Source organism: Lontra canadensis, unplaced genomic scaffold (genome assembly GCF_010015895.1).
Source record: "Lontra canadensis isolate GAN:19392208 unplaced genomic scaffold, GSC_riverotter_1.0 scaffold475, whole genome shotgun sequence".
NCBI classification, from domain to species: domain Eukaryota; kingdom Metazoa; phylum Chordata; class Mammalia; order Carnivora; family Mustelidae; genus Lontra; species Lontra canadensis.
Window position 1 is genome coordinate 45,873 of NW_022631468.1, and position 19,249 is coordinate 65,121.

The window sequence follows — 19,249 nt, forward strand, 5'->3', positions numbered from 1 at the left end:
ATTGGATCTGTCACCACTGCCACCTCCCGAATCTTATATTTATCACCTTGTGCCTGGATTATTGACACAGTCCCCTCTACCTACTCTTGCAACCTCTCATCTACCCCATCCCCCATTCATCCTGCCAAGTTAATTGGCATCATTTCCATCTTGTCATTCTCCTCGCTGAAGAGCTTTTAGGGGTTCCTGGTTGCCTACTAGATAAAATCCAAATGTTCAAGCGAGGCATCATAACTCTTCCAAAATCTGTCAACCCACCTGTTCATGCTTCATTACCCACACTATCTTTTAAACCCCAAGGCCCAGCCATGCCCAAACTCTGTGTTCCTTGAGCAGCTCATGTACCTTCATGCCCTGTTGCCTTTTTACATACTGTTCTCTGAACTTTGAGTGTCCTCACTTTGATTTTTCTCCTGTCGAATTCTTACTCAAGGGCCAACTCAAATATCCTAGGGCATGAAGACTTTTCAGGTCCCTAGTCCAAATGAACTTCTATGGTAATACATGGGACAGGGGTTGCCATCATAGATTGGCTTGTAGAAAACGTGAGTTCCCATCTCCCTCTTCCTTTTTTTCACTTGTGTTCTCACAACATACTGCTTATACCTCTGCTTACCTTATATTAGACCTGGTTATTTAAACAATAGTGAGACTCCTCTCATTCGCCTTTGGGAATAGCCCCTAACAGAGCTCCTGGGACACAACAAATATTTAACGAAATGAAACAAAAACTGTGGAGCCAAGTTTTGAGCTGCCCCCTCATGAATAATTCAGCAAGACCAATTCCTGTTGCTCGACATGGAGAGACACATTGAGAGAAGAGAATTCTGGGAGAGCTTGTTGGTAAGTCTCCAGTAATGTGCTTTGAAACAGTCTCAGTAACTTTCAACTTGACATGTAAGTTTCTTATCCCTACATTCTTTAAGGTGAGCTGAAGTTTACGCAGGACCCTCACCTCCCCCCCCCCCCCCCCGGAGGCAGTGAGTGGATTACCATTAAGTGAAAAGCAGTGACCAGTGCTGAAGAGGTGAAAGCAGGAGCTCTTTGGAGCCATTTATAAAAGGGGGCTACCATCATCCATTCCCTGGAAAGGGAATCTTGACTGAGGTCATCACATCATTCCCCTCGGAAGAATGGGTAACCGTGATGGATGATGCAGACCAAGTAGCTTGGCATGTGTGACATGCCTTTATAGTCTCTCAGTGGTGGGATCTTCTCCAGGCCATTCTGGACACAGCTTTTAGCTAAGGCTGCTGTGCAGCTCATTCCATTTCTGGAAGTGATACCTGGGGAATGGCCAAGATGAAAGATGGCTGCATTACATGATAGCAGCTTCAAGACAGGCCTCAAGTTCACTCCCTTGTTGGCCACCTCCATTCATTCATTCAGTTGTCATTTATCAGACAGCTACTGTGTACCAGGAACATAGGCTCTGATACAGAGATGAATGGCCCCTGTCCTTAAACAAGTATTACTCTAATGGAGGAGACAGACAGGGAAATGGACAATATGGGGGACTCTTATAAGTGCCATCACAGAGAAATACAGTGCAGAGGAGAAACAGGGGGATAGAGAAAGTGGAGGGAATAAAACCTAAACTCCTGAATGTAGCACAAAAACCCTCTGGCTACCTCTCACCACTCCTCAGTCTTTGTATGTGCAGAGTAGACTATCTAAGCTAAGTTTTAGAGAACAAAGAAGAGTTTGTAAAGAAACAGGGAAAAGCTGGGCGCCTGGGTGGCTCAGTCGGTTGGTTAAGCGTCTGTCCGTGGCTCAGGTCCTGATTCCAGAGTCCTGGGGTCGAGTCCCCCGCTTGGCTCCCTGCTCAGCGAGGAGTCTGCTTCTCTCTCTGCCTCCTGTTCTACCTGTCTGTGCTCTCTCTCTCTGTAATAGATAAATGAAATGTTAAAGAAAGAAAGAGAGGAAGAAAGGGAGGGAGGAAGGAAGGAAAGAAGAAAGAAAGAAAGAAAGAAAGGAAGGAAGGAAGGAAGGAAGGAAGGAAGGAAGGAAGAAAGGAAGGAAGGAAGAAAGAAAGAGGGAAAAGGTGTTATGGGCAGATTTTCTTCCCAAGGCAGTAAGGAGCCAATGGAGGGTTTTAAACAGGGAAGTGACATGATTAGGTATCTATTTCAGAAAGACCGCTCACTCTGAAGAATGTTTGGAGAATGGATTGGAAGAGGCCATGATTGGAGGTCGGGAGACAGGAAATTGGTTTGCCAATCAAATTGTAACATTATCCCAGAGTCTGTACTAGGGCAATGAAAGTGAAATAAAAAGGAAGAGAAGAAGCCAAAAGATATGAGGAGGTAAAACCTACAGGGTTTAGTTATTTATTGAATATGGAGTATAGGAGAGTGAACAGGAAGGGGACACTCACCTTCTCCCCAGATGCTTGGCTTGGGCAGGGGGTGGATACAACAGGATTCAATGGGATAAGGAAACACTAGAGGAGCAGCAGGTTTGAAAGCAGGAGAGGTGAGATTGACATTCAGTATATATGTATTTGGAGACCAGAAATGAGGTGTGGCCTGAAGATACAGATTTGCAATTGTTAGTAACTGAAGACATGGGAGTGGATGAGACTGCTCAGGGAAAGTTTCAAGAGTGATGAGAACAGAGACTGGAACCCTGAGGACTAGCCCAACATTTAAGGAGGGGAATAATGGGCACTGGCTGGCTCAGTTGGTAGAGCATGTGGCTCTTGATCTTGGGGTTGTAAATTCAAGCCCCACTTTGGGTTGACTTAATAAAAAACATTTTGGAGGGGGGTACCTGGATGGCTCAGTTGATTTAGCGTCTGCCTTCAGCTTAGGTCATGATCATGGGGTACTGGGTTCGAGCCCTGTGTCAGGCTCCTTGTTCAGCGGGAAGTCTGCTTCTCCTTCTCCCTCTGCCACTCCCTGCCTTACTCTCTCTCTATCAAGTAAATAAATAAAATCTTTAAAAAAATGGTTTGTGGAGTGGAGTAAGAACAAAGCGTGAAGCAGTCAGAGGTAGGAGAGAGATCAATAGAGTAAAGTGTGACAAAAGTCAAAGGGCATTATGTGGCCATAAACCAGGTTTTAGAGAAATATTTAATGGCATTTTTATTTTTATTTTTTAAAAGAATTTATTTTTAGGTTATCTCTACACCAACGTGGTGCTCGAACTCACAACCCTGAGGTCAAGAGTAGCATGCTCCACTGACTGAGCCAGCAAGGCATCCCTTTAATGACATTTTTATTTTATTTATTTTATCTTTTAAGATGTTTTTATTAAGACATGGGGACAGGACACATGGGCGGAAAGAGCTACCTTTAATGACATTTTTATTTTTTATTTTTTTAAAGATTTTATTTATTTATTTGATAGAGATTACAAGTAGTCAGAGAGGCAGGCCCAGAGAGAAGAGGAAGCAGGCTCCCCACCGAGCAGAGAGCCCGATGCGGGGCTCGATCCCAGGACCCTGAGATCATGACCTGAGCTGAAAGCAGAGGCTTTAACCCACTGAGCCACCCAGGCGCCCCTTTAATAGCATTCTTAAATGGTCATGTTGTAATGGCAAACGAGAGAGGATATAAGATAATATGTGTTGCCAGAAAGAGACTGGTGGTTGCCAGAGGTGAAGAGATGGAGGGTGGATGAAATGGGTGGAGGGGATTATAAAATAAAATAAAATAAGTCATGGAGATGTAATGTACAACATAGTAACTGTAGCCAATTACATATCTGAAAGTTGCTGCAAGAGTAGATTTTAAGGGTGGCTCAGTCAGTTAAGCATCTGCCTTTGGCTCTGGTCATGATCTCAGGGTCGGGGGATTGTGCCCTGCATCAGGCTCTCTGCTCAGTGGGGAGCCTGCTTCTCCCTCTTCCTCTGCCTGCTGCTCTGCCTACTTGTGCGCTCTCTCTCTCCCTCTCTCTGTCAAATAAATAAATAAAATCTTTAAAAAATAATAAAGAGTAGATGTTAAAATTTTTCATCACAAGAAAAAAGTTTTTCTAACTCTCTATGGTGACAGATGTTAACTAGACTTATCATGGTGATCACTTCTCAGTATACACAAATATCAAATCATTATCTCATACACCTGAAACTAATATAATGTTATATGTCAATTATACCTCAATAGAAATATGGATCATCTGATGACAATTGCATTATTTTTAAAAGATTTTATTTATTTGACAGAGAGAGAGATCACAAGTAGAGAGAGAGAGAGAGAGGAGGAGGCAGACTCCCTGCCTAGCAGAGAGCCTGATGTGGAACTTGATCCCAGAACCCTGAGATCAGGACCCGAGCCGAAGGCAGAGGCTTAACCCACTGAGCCACCCAGGCAACCCGACAATTGCATTTTAAGAGTACATGTAAGGGGGGCGCCTGGGTGGCTCAGTGGCTTAAGCTGCCGCCTTCGGCTCAGGTCGTGATCTCAGGGTCCTGGGATCGAGCCCCACATCAGGCTCTCTGCTCGGCAGGGAGCCTGCTTCCCTCTCTCTCTCTCTCTCTCTGCCTGCTTCTCTGCCTACTTGTGATCTCTCTCTGTCAAATAAATAAAATCTTTAAAAAAAAAAGAGAGAGAGTACATGTAAGGGGGCACCTGGGTGGCTCAGTGGGTTAAGCATGTGCCTTTGGCTCAGGTCATGATCCCAGGGTCCTGAGATTGAGTCCCACATAGGGCTCTCTGCTCGGCAGGGAGTCTGCTCCTTCCTCTCCCTCTGCCCCTTTGCCAGTTTGTGCTCTCTCTTGCTTTCTCTCTCTCTCTGAAAAAAGAAAATAAATAAAATCCTTAAAAAAAAAAAAAAGAAAGAAAATGACTCTAAGGTTTCACACCTGTTGGTGAAGGTTGTTATCTCTGGTGGTTGTTACGGACTATTGTAATTTTCATCCTTGCGATTTTTTTTTTTTTGGATTTTCCAGTTTTTCCATACAGGACATGTGTTCCATGTGTAATTGGCAAAGATAAAAATATAAAAAGGAAAAAAACTCAAAGGAGAAGAAAATGTCAAGGTGGGAGTGGTCAACTGAATCGAACACATCAGAGGCAGTAAGACTTGTTCTGAGGGCGGGCCATTGGATTTAGCCACAAAGTGCCCGTGGTGAAGACTATTTCAGTGGAGTAGGGAGTGGGCACAGAAGCCAAATGGGAGTGGAACCAAACCACAAACGGTAGGTGAAGTGGAGACAGCAAGTACAGAAGCGTCTTTCAAAAGACTTGGTAAAGAAGGAAAAGAGATAGGGCAAGAGCCCAGTTGAAGATACCATCCAGTTTGAGAATCCCACACCGTTTGGTGGCGTTAAGCACCCTGAAGAGAGGTAGGTTGTGAAGGTCTTCTGACATTCAGATTTCCAGTGGGCCGGGAGGGTGGATAGCTGAGAGTGGAATTGGAAGCAGCAGCCCCTCAGAGAATCAACATCAGAAATTGCTCTTAATGGCTGAGAGGCAAACTTTTCGTCACTTCAACTGAGCAGAACTCTCCAGGGCGACTTATGTGGCTAGGTAATTTAGAATGTGAGTTGATTTTTGTTTGTTTGTTTTTGTTTTGTTTTAATTTTATTTTTTATAAACATATAATATATTTTTATCCCCAGGGGTACAGGTCTGTGAATCGCCAGGTTTACACACTTCACAGCACTCACCATAGCACATACCCTCCCCAATGTCCATAACCCCAGAATGTGAGTTGATTTTTTGAGAAGAGTTCCCCTCACCCCTCCCCCCCCCCCCCGCAAAAAACCTTGGGATGAGTATGAAATAATCGTGGGAAGTTCTCGTGACCCATGTGTTAAGAGTCAGGGCTTCAAGGGATGGGGTACCTGGGTGACTCAGTGGGTTAAGCCTCTGCCTTCGGCTCAGGTCATGATCCCAGAGTCCTGTGATCAAGTCCCGCATCGGGCTCTCTGCTTGGCAGGGAGCCTGCTCCCCCCACCCCAACCCTGCCTGCCTCTCTGCCTACTTGTGGTCTCTCTCTCTCTGTCGAATAAATGAATAAAATTCTTCTTCTTCAAAAAAAAAAGAGTCAGGTCTTCTTCAGCAAGGTGTGGAGCTCGGTTCTGTAGACAATATTGTTCTGTAGGAATAATGTCAGACCTCAGCGCATTCTAGGGCTCGATCTAGCCCCAGATCTGTGAGGTGAGATGTCAGCAGTGAGAAAGAGCAGTTGGTGTTTATTGTAAAGCACTAGCTCAGATTCAGAAATCAATAACTGCTTGACATTCTGAAAAGCACCCTCATGCTAGCAAATCCAGTGCCACTGAGCACTGATTTCCTAGGAGACAGCAAAGTCGCTCAATCATCCTTGTCTTCTGTAGGAAGAAAACAGCCAAAATGGAGGCCTAGGCAGAGGATCTGAAACTCTGGCTCTACGTCTGAATCGGATACCCCCATGGATTATAGAATCTCGAATCTGGATGGTTCTGCTTCTGAAGCCGAGGGAGGAGAATCCTAGGGGCGTCCAATTAAAAGAGGGTTTCGCTCGGGACGCCTGGGTGGCTCAGTTGGTTAAGCAGCTGCCTTCGGCTCAGGTCATGATCCCAGCGTCCTGGGATCGAGTCCCACATCGGGCTCCTTGCTCGGCGGGGAGCCTGCTTCTCCCTCTGCCTCTGTCTGCCTGTGCTCGCTCGCTCTCCCTCTGTCGCTGAAAAATAAATAAAATCTTTAAAAAAAAAAAAAAAAAAAAAAAAAAGAGGGTTTCGCTCAAGGAGGCCCGGGCAGTGATGTCTTGGAGGAGAACCATAAGCCCTGAACAAAAGGCAAGGAGGGGATGGAAATCGAAGTAGGACAAAAATCTTGGCTTGGGAGCCTTGGGAGCGGGATGGTTCTGTTCAGGTGCAACGAATAGATAAAGGATAGTAGGTGAGTTAGAACAGAGCCTGTTCAAGATGAAGATGTATTAGAGCTTACTGTTTTATATGGTTCTCCTAAAGCAAGTGTACAGGACTAGATCCTATCTTCCCCCTTGAGACGTCCCCCCACCACCACCCTGCCCTGAATTGGCTGAGGCTGGAGCTGAGTTGGCTCCTTGGGAGACACAAAGCATTATGGGAGTCAGCCTTGGACTCAAGCTCTTATGGATGCCCCTTGGGCCCACAGTTTTCTCCCTGGACCAGGTGCTAGGATCCACACTGGTGGAGAGCAGTCCAAGAATCCCTCTAACACATACTGTGGCTCCCTATCCCCCACAGGAATGCTAGATGTCTGTGGCCAAGGATGTGGGGGGCTTCAGGCTGAAGGCAAGGGATTTCAGAGATCTGGATGTATCTAGGAATCAGTCCTCTAATTTGTAGCAGGGTCAGTGGGGGCGGGTGGAGTAGGAACAAGACCGCTTGGATTTTCCCACCTGGCCAACCCACCACCCCTTCTATGAGCAGCTCTTCTCAGCAGAAGCCTGGGCGTCTAGGGTGTCGTCAGCAGCCTGGTACTTCCCTAGGTATTGACTGGGTGGTGCTGGGTGGTTCAGGGAAGTAGCAGGGATCGTGGTTGTGATGACTGAGGCAGGCATTTGTGGTGTTACTGTTGGAAAACTTGGCTGAGGTCCAAGGAGGGAAGAGCAGAGGAGTCCAAAGAGTAAGCAGAAATGGTGAACACCAGGGCTTCTATTTGGGGCTAGGTTTACATGTTTTATTGGATCATCGGTTTGAGGGTATGGGTGAGAGACCAGTAGATTCCTGTTCAGAAGACCTGGAAATGGTTCCTATGAAAAACAAGATCTCCTGTATATACAATATGATTTCAATGATGGGCATGTGTGTATATAAAGAAAGAAAACTGGAAGGAAAGGACTAAGCCACTAACCACTTAATGGGCAGGGCCATCAGCTCACGAGGTTGACTGCCCTCAGTTATCCAGGTTGGATAATTAGCAGAGGGACTAAAATCTTCTGGGTCCTTTCCACTTCTCCCTTCAAACTTGACACTTGGCCCTATGTTTCTGACCGGGACCTGGACTTCTCTCTGATTCTTCACCCCTACCACATTACTTCTAGTCTCCTTGGGTCAAAATCCAAGACAGGATTCAACCTGGGAACTTTCTACTCCTCCAGAACTCCCTGAGTCCTGAAGTTCACATTCTCCCCCCAAGAGCAGAAGCATCAAGAAACGGATATCAAGGGGCACCTGGGTGGCTCAGTGGGTTAAAGCCTCTGCCTTCAGCTCAGGTCATGATCTCAGGGTCCTGGGATCGAGTCCCGCATCAGGCTCTCTGCTCAGTGGGGATCCTGCTTGCCCCTCTCTCTCTGCCTGCCTCTCTGCCCACTTGTGATCTCTGTCTGCCAAATAAATAAATAAAATATTAACAAAAAAAAAGAAAGAAAGAAATGGACATCAAGTTGTAGTGGCTGAAACAAGCAACATGAGCACGGGAGCCCCAAAGTTCCAACTTTCTGTTTCAGTTTCTTCACTTGGCTACCTGGTCTGGTGAAAGGACATGGAACTTTCTGGGATCTTTTGCAAGCGTACCTCCTGTTGATGCACTGATTAGACATCAGTGAGCTAAGTACCATCCCTCAAACCCCAGGAATTAGGGTCTTCATAAAACAAAAAAAGATGAATTCCAAATTGCAGGGAGTGGATATGGTGTTGGTTCAGGCTCCATTCCAAGGAAATCTATGAGCTCCAAGAAGCACCCTCTCACCTTCAGGCCTTACTGTTGGTAGAATGAGTGTGCCATACTATGTGGCGCTGGTTGTAGGAGATTTCATACAATTAGGTCTTTTTTGCCGGGGGGGGGAGTGAAACAATTTTGCTTTTCTCCACACTCTAAACTGTCCTTAGAGCTGAATGTATACACCTGTCAAGTGAATTGATGCCCTATGTGGGTATAGTTCTTCAGAAACCCCCTCGAGAAAATATGGATAACTCCGCCGAGTTGACTTCCTTTTTTATTTTTTTTTTTAATTTTATTTATTAATTTGAGAAAGAGAGAGAGCATGAGCAGCGGGAGGGGTAGTGGGAGAAGCAGACTCCCCATTGAGCAGGGAGCCCAATGCGGGGCTCGATCCCAGGACCCTGAGATTAGGACCTGAGCCAAAGGCAGACACTTAACCAACTGGCCGAGTCATCCAGGAGCTCCAGGTTGACCTCTTTCAGAATATGAATCCTGGGGGGGATACAGACTCATTCACATAATTATGTGTCTTTTTAAAAAAGGATTTGTGAAAACCAACACCAATTAGAAATACAGGACCACTTCCATCTTTCCCTAGCAGCCCTTACTGGAAAGAGTTTGCATAAGCCTTCCCCAGCTTGAGCTGTGGGGTGGGGACTTTGGAAATGGTCTTCAGATTTTCAGGGTTAGCTGTTTCCTTAATCCTATGGACCCATTTGGGAAGGGTTTTGACCTGTGTGTCTTAAGCAACGTTTGTGTTGGAAGCTGGTCCCTTTGATTTCTGAGCCATACAGCAATGCTGTCTCATTGATCAAAGCCATACAAAATGCCACATTTTGTTCAGTAATGAGGCCCAGGGATGGGCTGGCTGATGGACTCCACATGTGAGGCAATGGAGGAAGTCTCAGGATGCCCACTCCGAGGCAAGCAGCCCTGCTCCATGATGGAATGATCAGAGCCTCCCCAAGCCCGCGATTCTGCCGATGGGGTCTGAAGCTCTGAACTTAGACAATGTGGCTGGTGAGAAGTGCTCCTAGATAATGGGGATTGGTTCCCTCTGTTGTCTGTTCTGGTCCTGGCGGGAACAGGAATGGGGAAAGCCCTCATTTGGGCTGATGTTTGAGCCATCCCAGAGACAGCATGTTTCCAGACCTGCTCTCCCTGAGTGAATCTGAGGAAGTAAGCAGGCAGCTGTAAAATTTTAAAACATTCTCCCCCAAACACCCATTGTAGGAAGAAAGCGTGCTTAGGATTCAAGGCAGAAGCTGATTTTAGCTGCTTCCCAAGAGCAAATGGATTTACATTGCTCACTGTAGTACAGTTTTCCTCCTGCCCACCTCCCACCCATGCTCTCCCTTCTCGATCCTCACTTTTCTTCTCTCTTTTTCTCTCTGGCAGCGGCAGGACCCCATCCAGAAGACGTGTGTAAGTCACAGTAAATAGGAAGAGGACAAGTCGATTCTAGCAAGCATTTTTACAATACAGCTACAGACTATTCAAATAGACTTCCTGTAGCCTAGAACTACACACAGAACAAGACTCACCCTAGAGAAATCCTGCCAGAACTCCAAGGAACAGTGAGTACACACTGATATTGACCCACGGTTTCCCTTCCGAGGAGCTCTGCTAAAGGAGCTCTCTCTTCTGGTCAAACAGGTCTGCCCACCATTCCCTAAACACATCTCACTGCTTGCTGTCCCCTGGAATGCTTGGACTCTCCATCTCATTTATGACCCAAGTTCAACTCTGTCTCTTCCACTAAACCTACCTTCTTCTCCTACCTCAAAATGCCTTCTGGCACCTCATATCTACGTATGGCATTTAGGACATACTCCATTGTCATAGGTACCCCTCTCTCCTGCTAGCCAAAAACCTTCTGGAATCAGGAACCAGTCCTCACTCTGATTCGCAGTGGGACCTATAGAGCTAGCTCCTCGAACTGCAATGTAGTGGCTAAACGAACACGTTCCAGAGACAGACTGCCTGGGTTTAAATCCAGCCTTGTTGCTAGCTGGATGACCCCAGTTATGTCACCTAACATCTGTGTGCCTCAAACCCCTGAAACGTGGGAATATTAATAATGCCTGGCCCATGGGGTTACTTTGAGAATCAAACAAAGTAATACTTGCAGAGCACTTTGCATGTTGCCTTTCACGAATGGCGTACTCAGGAAGTGCTACTCTTTTTCCACACGGCACAACTGTATACTTAGCAGGAATCTCTGGGTGCCAAGGATGGCAGGCAGCCTCAAACCACCCTCCCTGGTGTCAAGCTCAGTTTCGCCTTATACCAAGTTTACTAGGCACTCCCTAAAGGAATTCCCTACCTGGCTTTAAGTGTCCTTCCTACTTCCTACTCTGATCCCTCAGCTGACCCATGACATCTTCCACCGCCCTGCCCCCGTTCTGTCCCCAGACACACCCTTGCCCATTCCTACCGCTCTGCCTTTGCTCACAATCTTCCTCCTCCCTGCAGTGCTGGGCCTGCCCTTCCCCTTTCAAACTCCCACCCGGCCTTTCTCGCTCCACTCAAGCCTCACCTCCTCTAGAAAGCTGCCCCGGTAACGTCAGGTGACGTTCCTCATCCTCCTGCTTCCAAAATTCCTTGGCAGCAAATGTCAGAACTACATAACCGAACATACACGGAGAGTTTTCACGGTGACTTCTTGAGTCTTGGTTTTGTCTCCTCGGGAAGTTGATGACTTATTCAAAACCAGGTGGGAGGTTTTCCCCCTCTTCTGCCACCTACCCCTTCCTTATCTTTCTCGTCCTGGGTGCCCAGTGGGTGTCCAGTAAGACTTACTGGCCAATGCCTCCGTGTACCCTGGGCTGGCGAAGGGAAGCCAAGGCCAAGGCAGTGAGCTTGGGCTGCGGTGAAGGGCAGAAGCCAGGGGACCAGTTTCTATTGACTTCACTTCTTTCTCCATGGCCACTCAGGCCACAGAATTCGCAGGGTCTTTGGGTAAACCCTCCTTCAAACTGGACTGACCCTTCAGTTAATGGTTGACACTCTCTGTTTACCTTAATGATTGCCAAGAACTATTGCCACACCTCATATGCTTTGCGGCTCAACTGCCTTGGCCCTAAGGGTAGAAGGCAATGGGTGGTGGCATAGGGTTGGGAATGCATTGCTCCATCCCCAGCCAACTCGGGACACAGAGCATCGTGGTCCTGCCATCTGGGGGAAGAAGTCCCTTCCCCTTCGCCTTGACTCCAAGATGCCAGGAGGCACCGTCCACGTCTTCTTCTCTCCCCATAGTCGTTATCGTTCTAGAGGCTGAGACCTGGAAGGGATGGCACCCAGGGCAGCAGCCCTCTCTGCAACTCGCCCACACACTGGATCTACCTGTAGCCAGGGGATGGGGGAAGCCCGAGGGCTGTTAAGGAGCCCAGGTCCAGGTTAGCCTCCCAGATGGGCTGAACGTGGCCACGTGGGTGACAGTGATGCCTCTGGGACGGGGCAGCAACTCCAGTCTCTGTGATCTACCTCGAGAAATGCATTGGGAGCTCAGGGGATCAATCCTATTTAATGATTGTGTGTGGGAGGAAGGCGGGGCTGGTTAATGTTTGTCTGGTTCCTCTTGGGCTGTGGGCCATATCTGGCTCGGGCCCTGGGCTCTTTGTCCCTCCCCTGGACTGGGCTGACAGTACCTAGTGGCACAGTGCAGACACGCCTGCAGACATTCCCCAGGAAAGGGCAGCGGCAGCCAGGTGAGGAAGCTGGGGACAGGGGGAGGTGGGCTGGGGAGGGGGAGCTGGTGTGGCATGGGGGGATGCGCAGGGGGCAGAAGGGGGGGCTGGGGAGAGGCCTGGGTTTTGTCTTCCCTTGGCCTCAGCATTAAGCCACTTAGGTCCCTTCTGTGCTTCCCTCTGGGTAGAGTGAGACCCCTCCTGCCGAGTGCCAGGCTTGCTCAGCCTCTCTCTGGAGCCTTCAACTGTTACCCTCTTTCCGAGCTCAGAGTGGCTTCTCTTCTCCCCGCCCTTTTTCCCCCAGCTGTGGATTCCCTTCATCCTCACAGGGCTGAATTCCCAGGAAGACTTGAGCCCCCCTCCCCCCAGGCCCAGGGTGGCCAAGTTCATCTCTTTAAGACGCTTCCTGCCAGAGATGGTTAGGGTTCGGTGGACCATTGGGCACTGCCAGGTGCTGTGCTCCTTCCCTGACTGGAAGGTAAACCAGGCACGCAACCAGCCTGGGGTTGCGGACGGGTGAACACAAGGCACTCAGCAGGGGCAGAGGGAAGGCTGACGGGGCTGGGATTTGGAAGCGTGGCTTTCCGTTTTCTTGAGGGAGGTAGGCAGACTCAAGCTGAGCCATGAGTAACGAGTGATCTGGAGATCTAAAGGAGGGGAGGCCCCACAGCTGTCTGGAAGTTGTTCCAGCTGTTGGGGACAGCATGGCAGAGCGCACGGACTTAGAAAAGGAGGTGGGGAGAGGAGGCTGTAGACAAGAAGGGTTCAGATGGAGAGACTTCCATTTGAAGATGCAGCAGAGCAATGGGCAAGGGACCCACGTATTGGCGGGGAGCCCCTAAGTTGGGCTCCAGGACTTGCTGACCAGCTGTGTCATAAGTTACTCTGAGCCTCCATGGCCCCATCTGGGAACTGGAGACAACAAGCCACAGCTCACAGGCTTGTTGTGAGGATGGGAGTTAATGAACATCCAGCTCCTGGAACACTATGGGCATTCCATAAATGGTGGCTGTTAGGTTATAATAAAGCCCAAGCAGGGAGCAACAGGAAGTCAGATAGTTGAAGGAGGAATAAGAGGGTGTAGTCTGCAGAGTAAGGGAGCTTGTCACTTACCAGTTCCTAGGAAAAGACCATGCCCAAGGGAGGGAAGGAGAAAAGTGGAATGAGCTAGAGTGACCCTGACCCTAGCCTGGTTACAGTACATGTGGCAGGGCGGAGAGGATGAGCCAAGTGCCTGAGGTGTCCTAGGCCCACAGGGTGGAGGCAGGGTGGGGGAAGAAGGGAAGGGCTGGAGAAGTTTGGCCTTGGCCACACCAAACTGATGATGAAGGCAGCCTGAAATTCCGGAAGAAATCCCAAAGAAAGCCCCTTGTCCTTTCCTGGCCAGAGCCTGGTTGTGAAGCCGGGGGGAGGAAGTGTGGAATGCGAGGCTGAACAGAACCTCATCCAGTCCAACTAGGGCCTTCCTCCCAAACCCCAAAAAACACTAGGATTTCCTGTAGTTGGAACGAGGGACAGGGAAGAGGTGGGGGCAGAAAGAGAGAGAGCTGATGAATGGGTATGGGCACACATCTTCGTGTGTGTGCGTGTGTGTGCACATGCCCACGCATGTGAGCATACGTGGAAAGGGGTCGAAGTTCTGAGCTATGGGCCAGGCCTTGGTGAGAATGCAGACTAAGGGAGGCTGCCCAAGGTGGTGCGAGGTACAAAGGCTTTGAGGTGAGAAGAAACGAAATCGGAAACCTGACTCTACCATTTCACAGAGATGCCATTGAATCAAGTTATTTAACGTCTCTGAGCCTCAACTTCCTTGTCTGAAAAATGGGGATACCATTACAGGATGGTTGTGTGGACTAGGTGCGATCTCCAGATCTTGAGCTGTCCTTGGGTGCCTGGGCAATTCAGAATCCGAGGACGAGGCCAGGGCCTGACAGAGCCAGGGGAGTCTTGTCTAATTAAACATGAGAGCATGAGAGCAAAAACAGGTCTGGAGCAATGCAGAGCATATCAGTACTTGGACTTTAACCCAAAGTCACAAAGGTGGTTTGGATTTCAAAATCAGGTCCCTCCCCCTGGATGTTTTTAGAATGAAACCCTTGAGGTGCTGATGTTGACATAGGGATAAACTCTCCATCCCAAGGGGAGAGCAAAAACCGATATCCCAGTGCCCACATGAGGGTGCTTAGGGGACCCAAAGGGAGTTCACTGGTTACGTCCCAGAGGGCGCAAAATGGGGGTGAAGAGCTCCAAGAGCCTAGAAATTCAGCAGTGGCCAGGCCAAACGAGGAGCACCCCTGCGCTGCAGAGAGAACAGCTCGAGTGTGCTCTGGAGTCCGAGGAAGCCGCCGCAGAAAGGTAAGGCAGGGAAATCAGAACAGATCAGGAGGCAGTGGAAAGCCCTGGGAGGGAAGAAGAGGAAGAGTTACCAGTCCACAGGAAAGAGGAGAAGGGGCTAGAAGAGAATACAAGCCAGGTCAGTTTTGAATCTCTTTGTTTCTAAAAAACACTCACAGACGGGCGACTGGGTGGCTCAGCTGGTGAAGCGCCAGACTCGGTTTCGGCTCAGGTCGTGATCTCGGGGTTGTGAGATCAAGCCCCACGTCAGGCTTTGTGCTGGGGGTGGAGCCTGCTTCAGATTCTCTGTCTCTCCCTCTCCCTCTGTCTAGCCTGCCACCCGCTGGCCCACACTCTCACTCTCTCTCTCTCTCTGTCTCTCAAAAAACGAATTAAAAAATACAAACACTCATAGAAAGAAAGATTATAATTCTAGACAAGGTGGTCAAGCTTATGGGCAAAAGCATGGGCTCTGGAGTCAGTTCGGCCCGACTCCAGTCCCACTTCCATCACACACTAACTGCATTGATCCGTGTGACCCTTGGACAAGTCCCTTCACCTTTCTTTACTTCAGTTTCCTCTTGGGTGACGCAAGGATTAAAAGCAACACCCACCTCACGGGGTTGTTCTGAGCTTCACAGGAGGTCATGCACGTGCAAGGCCTGGCCTCACAGGTGCTCAGTAAATGGTTACTCTTCATAATGTTCCTTGACGGTTTGTGAATCCAACGTGTGTCACCAGATGAGGCATTTCTTTACCGTCAACCACTGGGCCTCCTGCAGCAGCCCTGCCTTTAGAACCTGTGGCTGAGCAGAAAAGGCACCCGTGTTCCTACCTCTCCATGCTGGTTTAGGCCCCAGCATGAAATCAGTGAGGCTTTTTTTTTGATTATTATTTTAAGTTAAATGAGAAAAGAAGACCTTGTTCAGAAAAGTACTCTGTGTCCTGTGGACCATCCCTTCACCCCCCGGGTTCTTTCATCCCATTCCCCAACTTTTCCATGGCTAATATCCCACCCCCTACAACAGAGAGAAGCACCCCAGTCTTGATGCGGGGCTTCTGCCACCACCACTGCCCCTGTACGGGGACAGGAAATGCCCCACATGTCCCGCAGGTCCAGGCCTGTGTGCTCTCCTCACACCCAGTTCCCTGCTTCCAGCATCATCTACTCGGCTCAACTTAGTGGCAGAAGTGGTGGGAGGTGGGGGAGAGGAGGCCTTCTTTACCTGCACTGCTTGGAGGGGAGTTTCTTCCCTAGAGCTACTGGCAGGCTCAGAAAACCAGGAGATTACAATGTACATTTGATGGGGGGGGGCAGGGCAGAACAGCCTGTTCTATCTCCGGACAGATGCCTACGTCAAGGGCAGCACTGGGAAACAAAAAGTGGGACATTGGGTTTGGCAGACCACCCAGTCCCCCGAAACAACATGTTTTCTCTTCCTGATTAGGTGCTTATCTCCCTTGATCATCATCTATGAAACTGGAGCTGAGCTGGGAACTTGTTGCAGGGGGCTTCACTAAGCTCACAATGACGTGGGTATTAAAGATTATTTGTTTATTTATTTGACAGACAGACAGAGAGAGAGAAAGACGGCTAGAGAAGGAACACAAACAGGGTGACTGGGAGAGGGAGAAGCAGGCTCCCTGCTGAGCAGGAAGCCCAATGCCGGGGCTCAATCCCAGGACTCTGGAATCATGACCTGAACCGAAGGCAGACGCTTAACCACTGAGCCACCTAGGCGCCCCTAACCCTGGGTATTAACAACCCATTTATAGATAAGGGAGCAGGCTCAGAGGAGGTCGGGAGCTAGCCCGCGGTCGTGTTAGGCGAACAACCCAGATTCAAACCCAAAAGCGTATGACTCTTCCCTGCCCCATCTTCCAACCTTCTGTTTGCTTGTTAACTTTTGCTTTCTCACTCTGGTTTGTCCTCATCGTGTGCCCACCTGCCACCTGAAGCTCAAGGAGAGATGGTGAGGGTTTGCTCCGTGACACTGGAGCTGGAAGTACTCAGGGGTCTGCAGCTGCCATGTTTCTTGCACTCTCGTGGGGAGCATTAACCCTTGCTCTTGTTGTCGTCGTTCTTTTTTTTTTTTTATGTTATGTTAGTCACCGTACATCATGTAGTGATGTAGTGTTCCATGATTCGTTGTTCTCGTATAATACCCAGTTGTCGTTGTTCCTAACGGCTGGCTTGGGTGACACCGGCTGCGAAAAGGATGAAGGGCCGGCCGGGGAAAGAGCCTAAACCTCGGCTTCAGATGCTTGTCTGTCTCATCCTCTTCTAACACTTCTCAGCTTTGTGACCTTGAGTAAGTTACTTAATGTATCTGAGCTTCGGCCTCCTCAGCTGGAAAGACTGGGGTAAAGTCCTTGGAGGCTTGCTGAGTGGGTCCAAAGGAAGAATGTATGGGAAAAAGCTTAACACCTTTTCTGGCTTGAGACATATGAGTGAGCTCACCCATACATACCGTGCAAGGGATCTCAACCAAGGAAAAATCCCGCTGACCCCAAGTTTCTAGTAGAGTCATGGGCGACGGCCTTGGCCCAGAGCCTCCTGGTCCCCTTGGGTCCCCTCTTACATGCACCTGTCTTTGTTCTATCTCGCCCCCACCCCCCCACCGTGGCCATTCTTCTGGTGGGGCTGTGGGGCGGGTGCGGCGATGGACCGGGCGGGCACAGAACAGGTGGGTGCAGGCTGGGTGTCCGGCGCTGGGACACAAGTGCTCTGTGTGTAGGGTGGGCGGAAGTCAGGGCGTTTGATCTGAATTCTAAAGGGCGTTGTTCAGAGCCCCACAAAGGTCCCATTGTGCAGACACTGGGTATAAAGCAGCATATGACTCCCCAGCACCGGGCGGCGATGAATTGGAACGCAGGCGCGGACCCAGGGACCACTCCCCCTGCACAGACATGAGACCATAGGGGACCTGTCTGGGTGGCCTCAGGGATAGGCGCTCCCCAAGGTAATGGGCTTTGTTGGGCTCACCCCAGGTCCGGAGCTAAGGAGCTGGGGGATGGGGAGCTAAAGAGAATGGCCGAGGGCAGAACAAAATGGACCTGGTAAAGAAAGGGGCTCTGGAGAGGAAAGAATGTTGGATGAAAGCAAAGAAGGGAGATGGGCTTCAGGGAAGTCAAGTCAAGTGAGGAGGAGGAGGAGGAAGAAGAGGAAGAGGAGGAAGAGGAAGAGGAGAGGCTGGCAAGGGATGTGGGGTGATGAGGAAAGCACTGACCATCCTTCTTCCCTTCCTGTCACTGGCTCTTGGAAGGGGTGACAGGGGTGGTGGGGGTGGGTGTGTGTGTCAAGCCATGTCACGCTGCCCAGCTTTCTGCCCCAGCTTTCTGCCAGCTCGCTTTGTGCCTCATCTTTTGCAGGTGTGAATGAGGCAGGATGAACTGGACCGGTTTGTACACATTGCTCAGTGGCGTGAACCGGCATTCTACCGCCATTGGTCGCATATGGCTGTCGGTCATCTTCATCTTCAGGATCATGGTGCTGGTGGTGGCCGCCGAGAGCGTGTGGGGTGACGAGAAGTCCTCCTTCATCTGCAACACCCTGCAGCCCGGCTGCAACAGCGTCTGCTATGACCACTTCTTCCCCATTTCCCACGTGCGCCTGTGGTCCCTGCAGCTCATCTTGGTGTCCACCCCAGCTCTCCTCGTGGCGATGCACGTGGCTCACCAGCAGCACATAGAAAAGAAGATGCTGCGACTCGAGGGTCACGCGGACCCCCTGCACCTGGAGGAGGTCAAGAGGCACAAGGTCCACATCTCAGGGACGCTGTGGTGGACCTATGTCATCAGCGTGGTCTTCCGGCTAATGTTTGAGGCCGCCTTCATGTATGTCTTCTACCTGCTCTACCCCGGCTACGCCATGGTGCGGCTGGTCAAGTGTGAGGCCTACCCCTGCCCCAACACGGTGGACTGCTTCGTGTCCCGACCCACTGAGAAAACCGTCTTCACGGTCTTCATGCTGGCCGCCTCGGGCATCTGCATCATCCTCAACGTGGCCGAGGTGGTGTACCTCATCATCCGGGCCTGTGCCCGCCGAGCCCAGCGCCGCTCCAATCCGCCCTCCCGAAAGGGCTCGGGCTTCGGCCACCGCCTCTCACCTGAGTACAAGCAGAATGAGATCAACAAGCTGCTGAGCGAGCAGGATGGCTCCCTGAAAGACATACTGCGCCGCAGCCCTGGCACTGGGGCTGGGCTGGCTGAGAAGAGCGACCGCTGCTCGGCCTGCTGATGCCACACACAAGGCAACCTCCCCTCCTGCACCCCTCCCCCGTCCCCCATCCCCCTGCCCCTGGCCCTGCCCCTCCTTCTCCCCTGCCGGGGGTGCGGGCCTCTGCCTGCTAGGGACTGCAGATCAGATCAATGGAAATCTCCCTTTCCTCCCTGGTTTCCCTTCCTCCACCCCCACCCCCCCCACCCCTGCCTTCTGTCTGGGGGACCAGAGGGGTGGGGAGCCCGAGGCTGGCCAGGCCAGTGCTCAAGGGTGGGGTGAGGGGGCAGGAGGTGGCTCTTCTTGTCTGTACCCCCTTTCCGCTTCCCTCTCCCTCTTCCTGGGGCCACTGGGGGACAAGAGATATGATGCTCTGACAGCATCTCCAATTATGAAACTAATCTTAACCCCGTGTTGTCAGATACCCT

At 50.1% G+C, this 19,249-nt stretch overlaps 1 protein-coding gene across 2 annotated transcripts; it reads left to right on the forward strand.

The window, feature by feature from the left end:
• The first annotated feature begins 12,192 nt into the window (after window positions 1-12,192).
• LOC116863041 (gap junction beta-1 protein) lies at window positions 12,193-18,938 on the forward strand. 2 transcript variants are annotated; one of them, XM_032850530.1, is made up of 2 exons: window positions 12,193-12,289; window positions 17,975-18,938. In XM_032850530.1, exon 2 carries the CDS (start codon window positions 17,991-17,993, stop codon window positions 18,840-18,842), a length of 852 nt encoding a protein of 283 aa, XP_032706421.1. In that variant the 5' UTR covers window positions 12,193-12,289; window positions 17,975-17,990; the 3' UTR covers window positions 18,843-18,938. The 2 variants fall into 2 exon arrangements, with proteins under 2 accessions (XP_032706421.1, XP_032706422.1); XM_032850531.1 differs by lacking the exon at window positions 12,193-12,289 and adding an exon at window positions 17,268-17,565.
• Window positions 18,939-19,249: the final 311 nt, after the last annotated feature.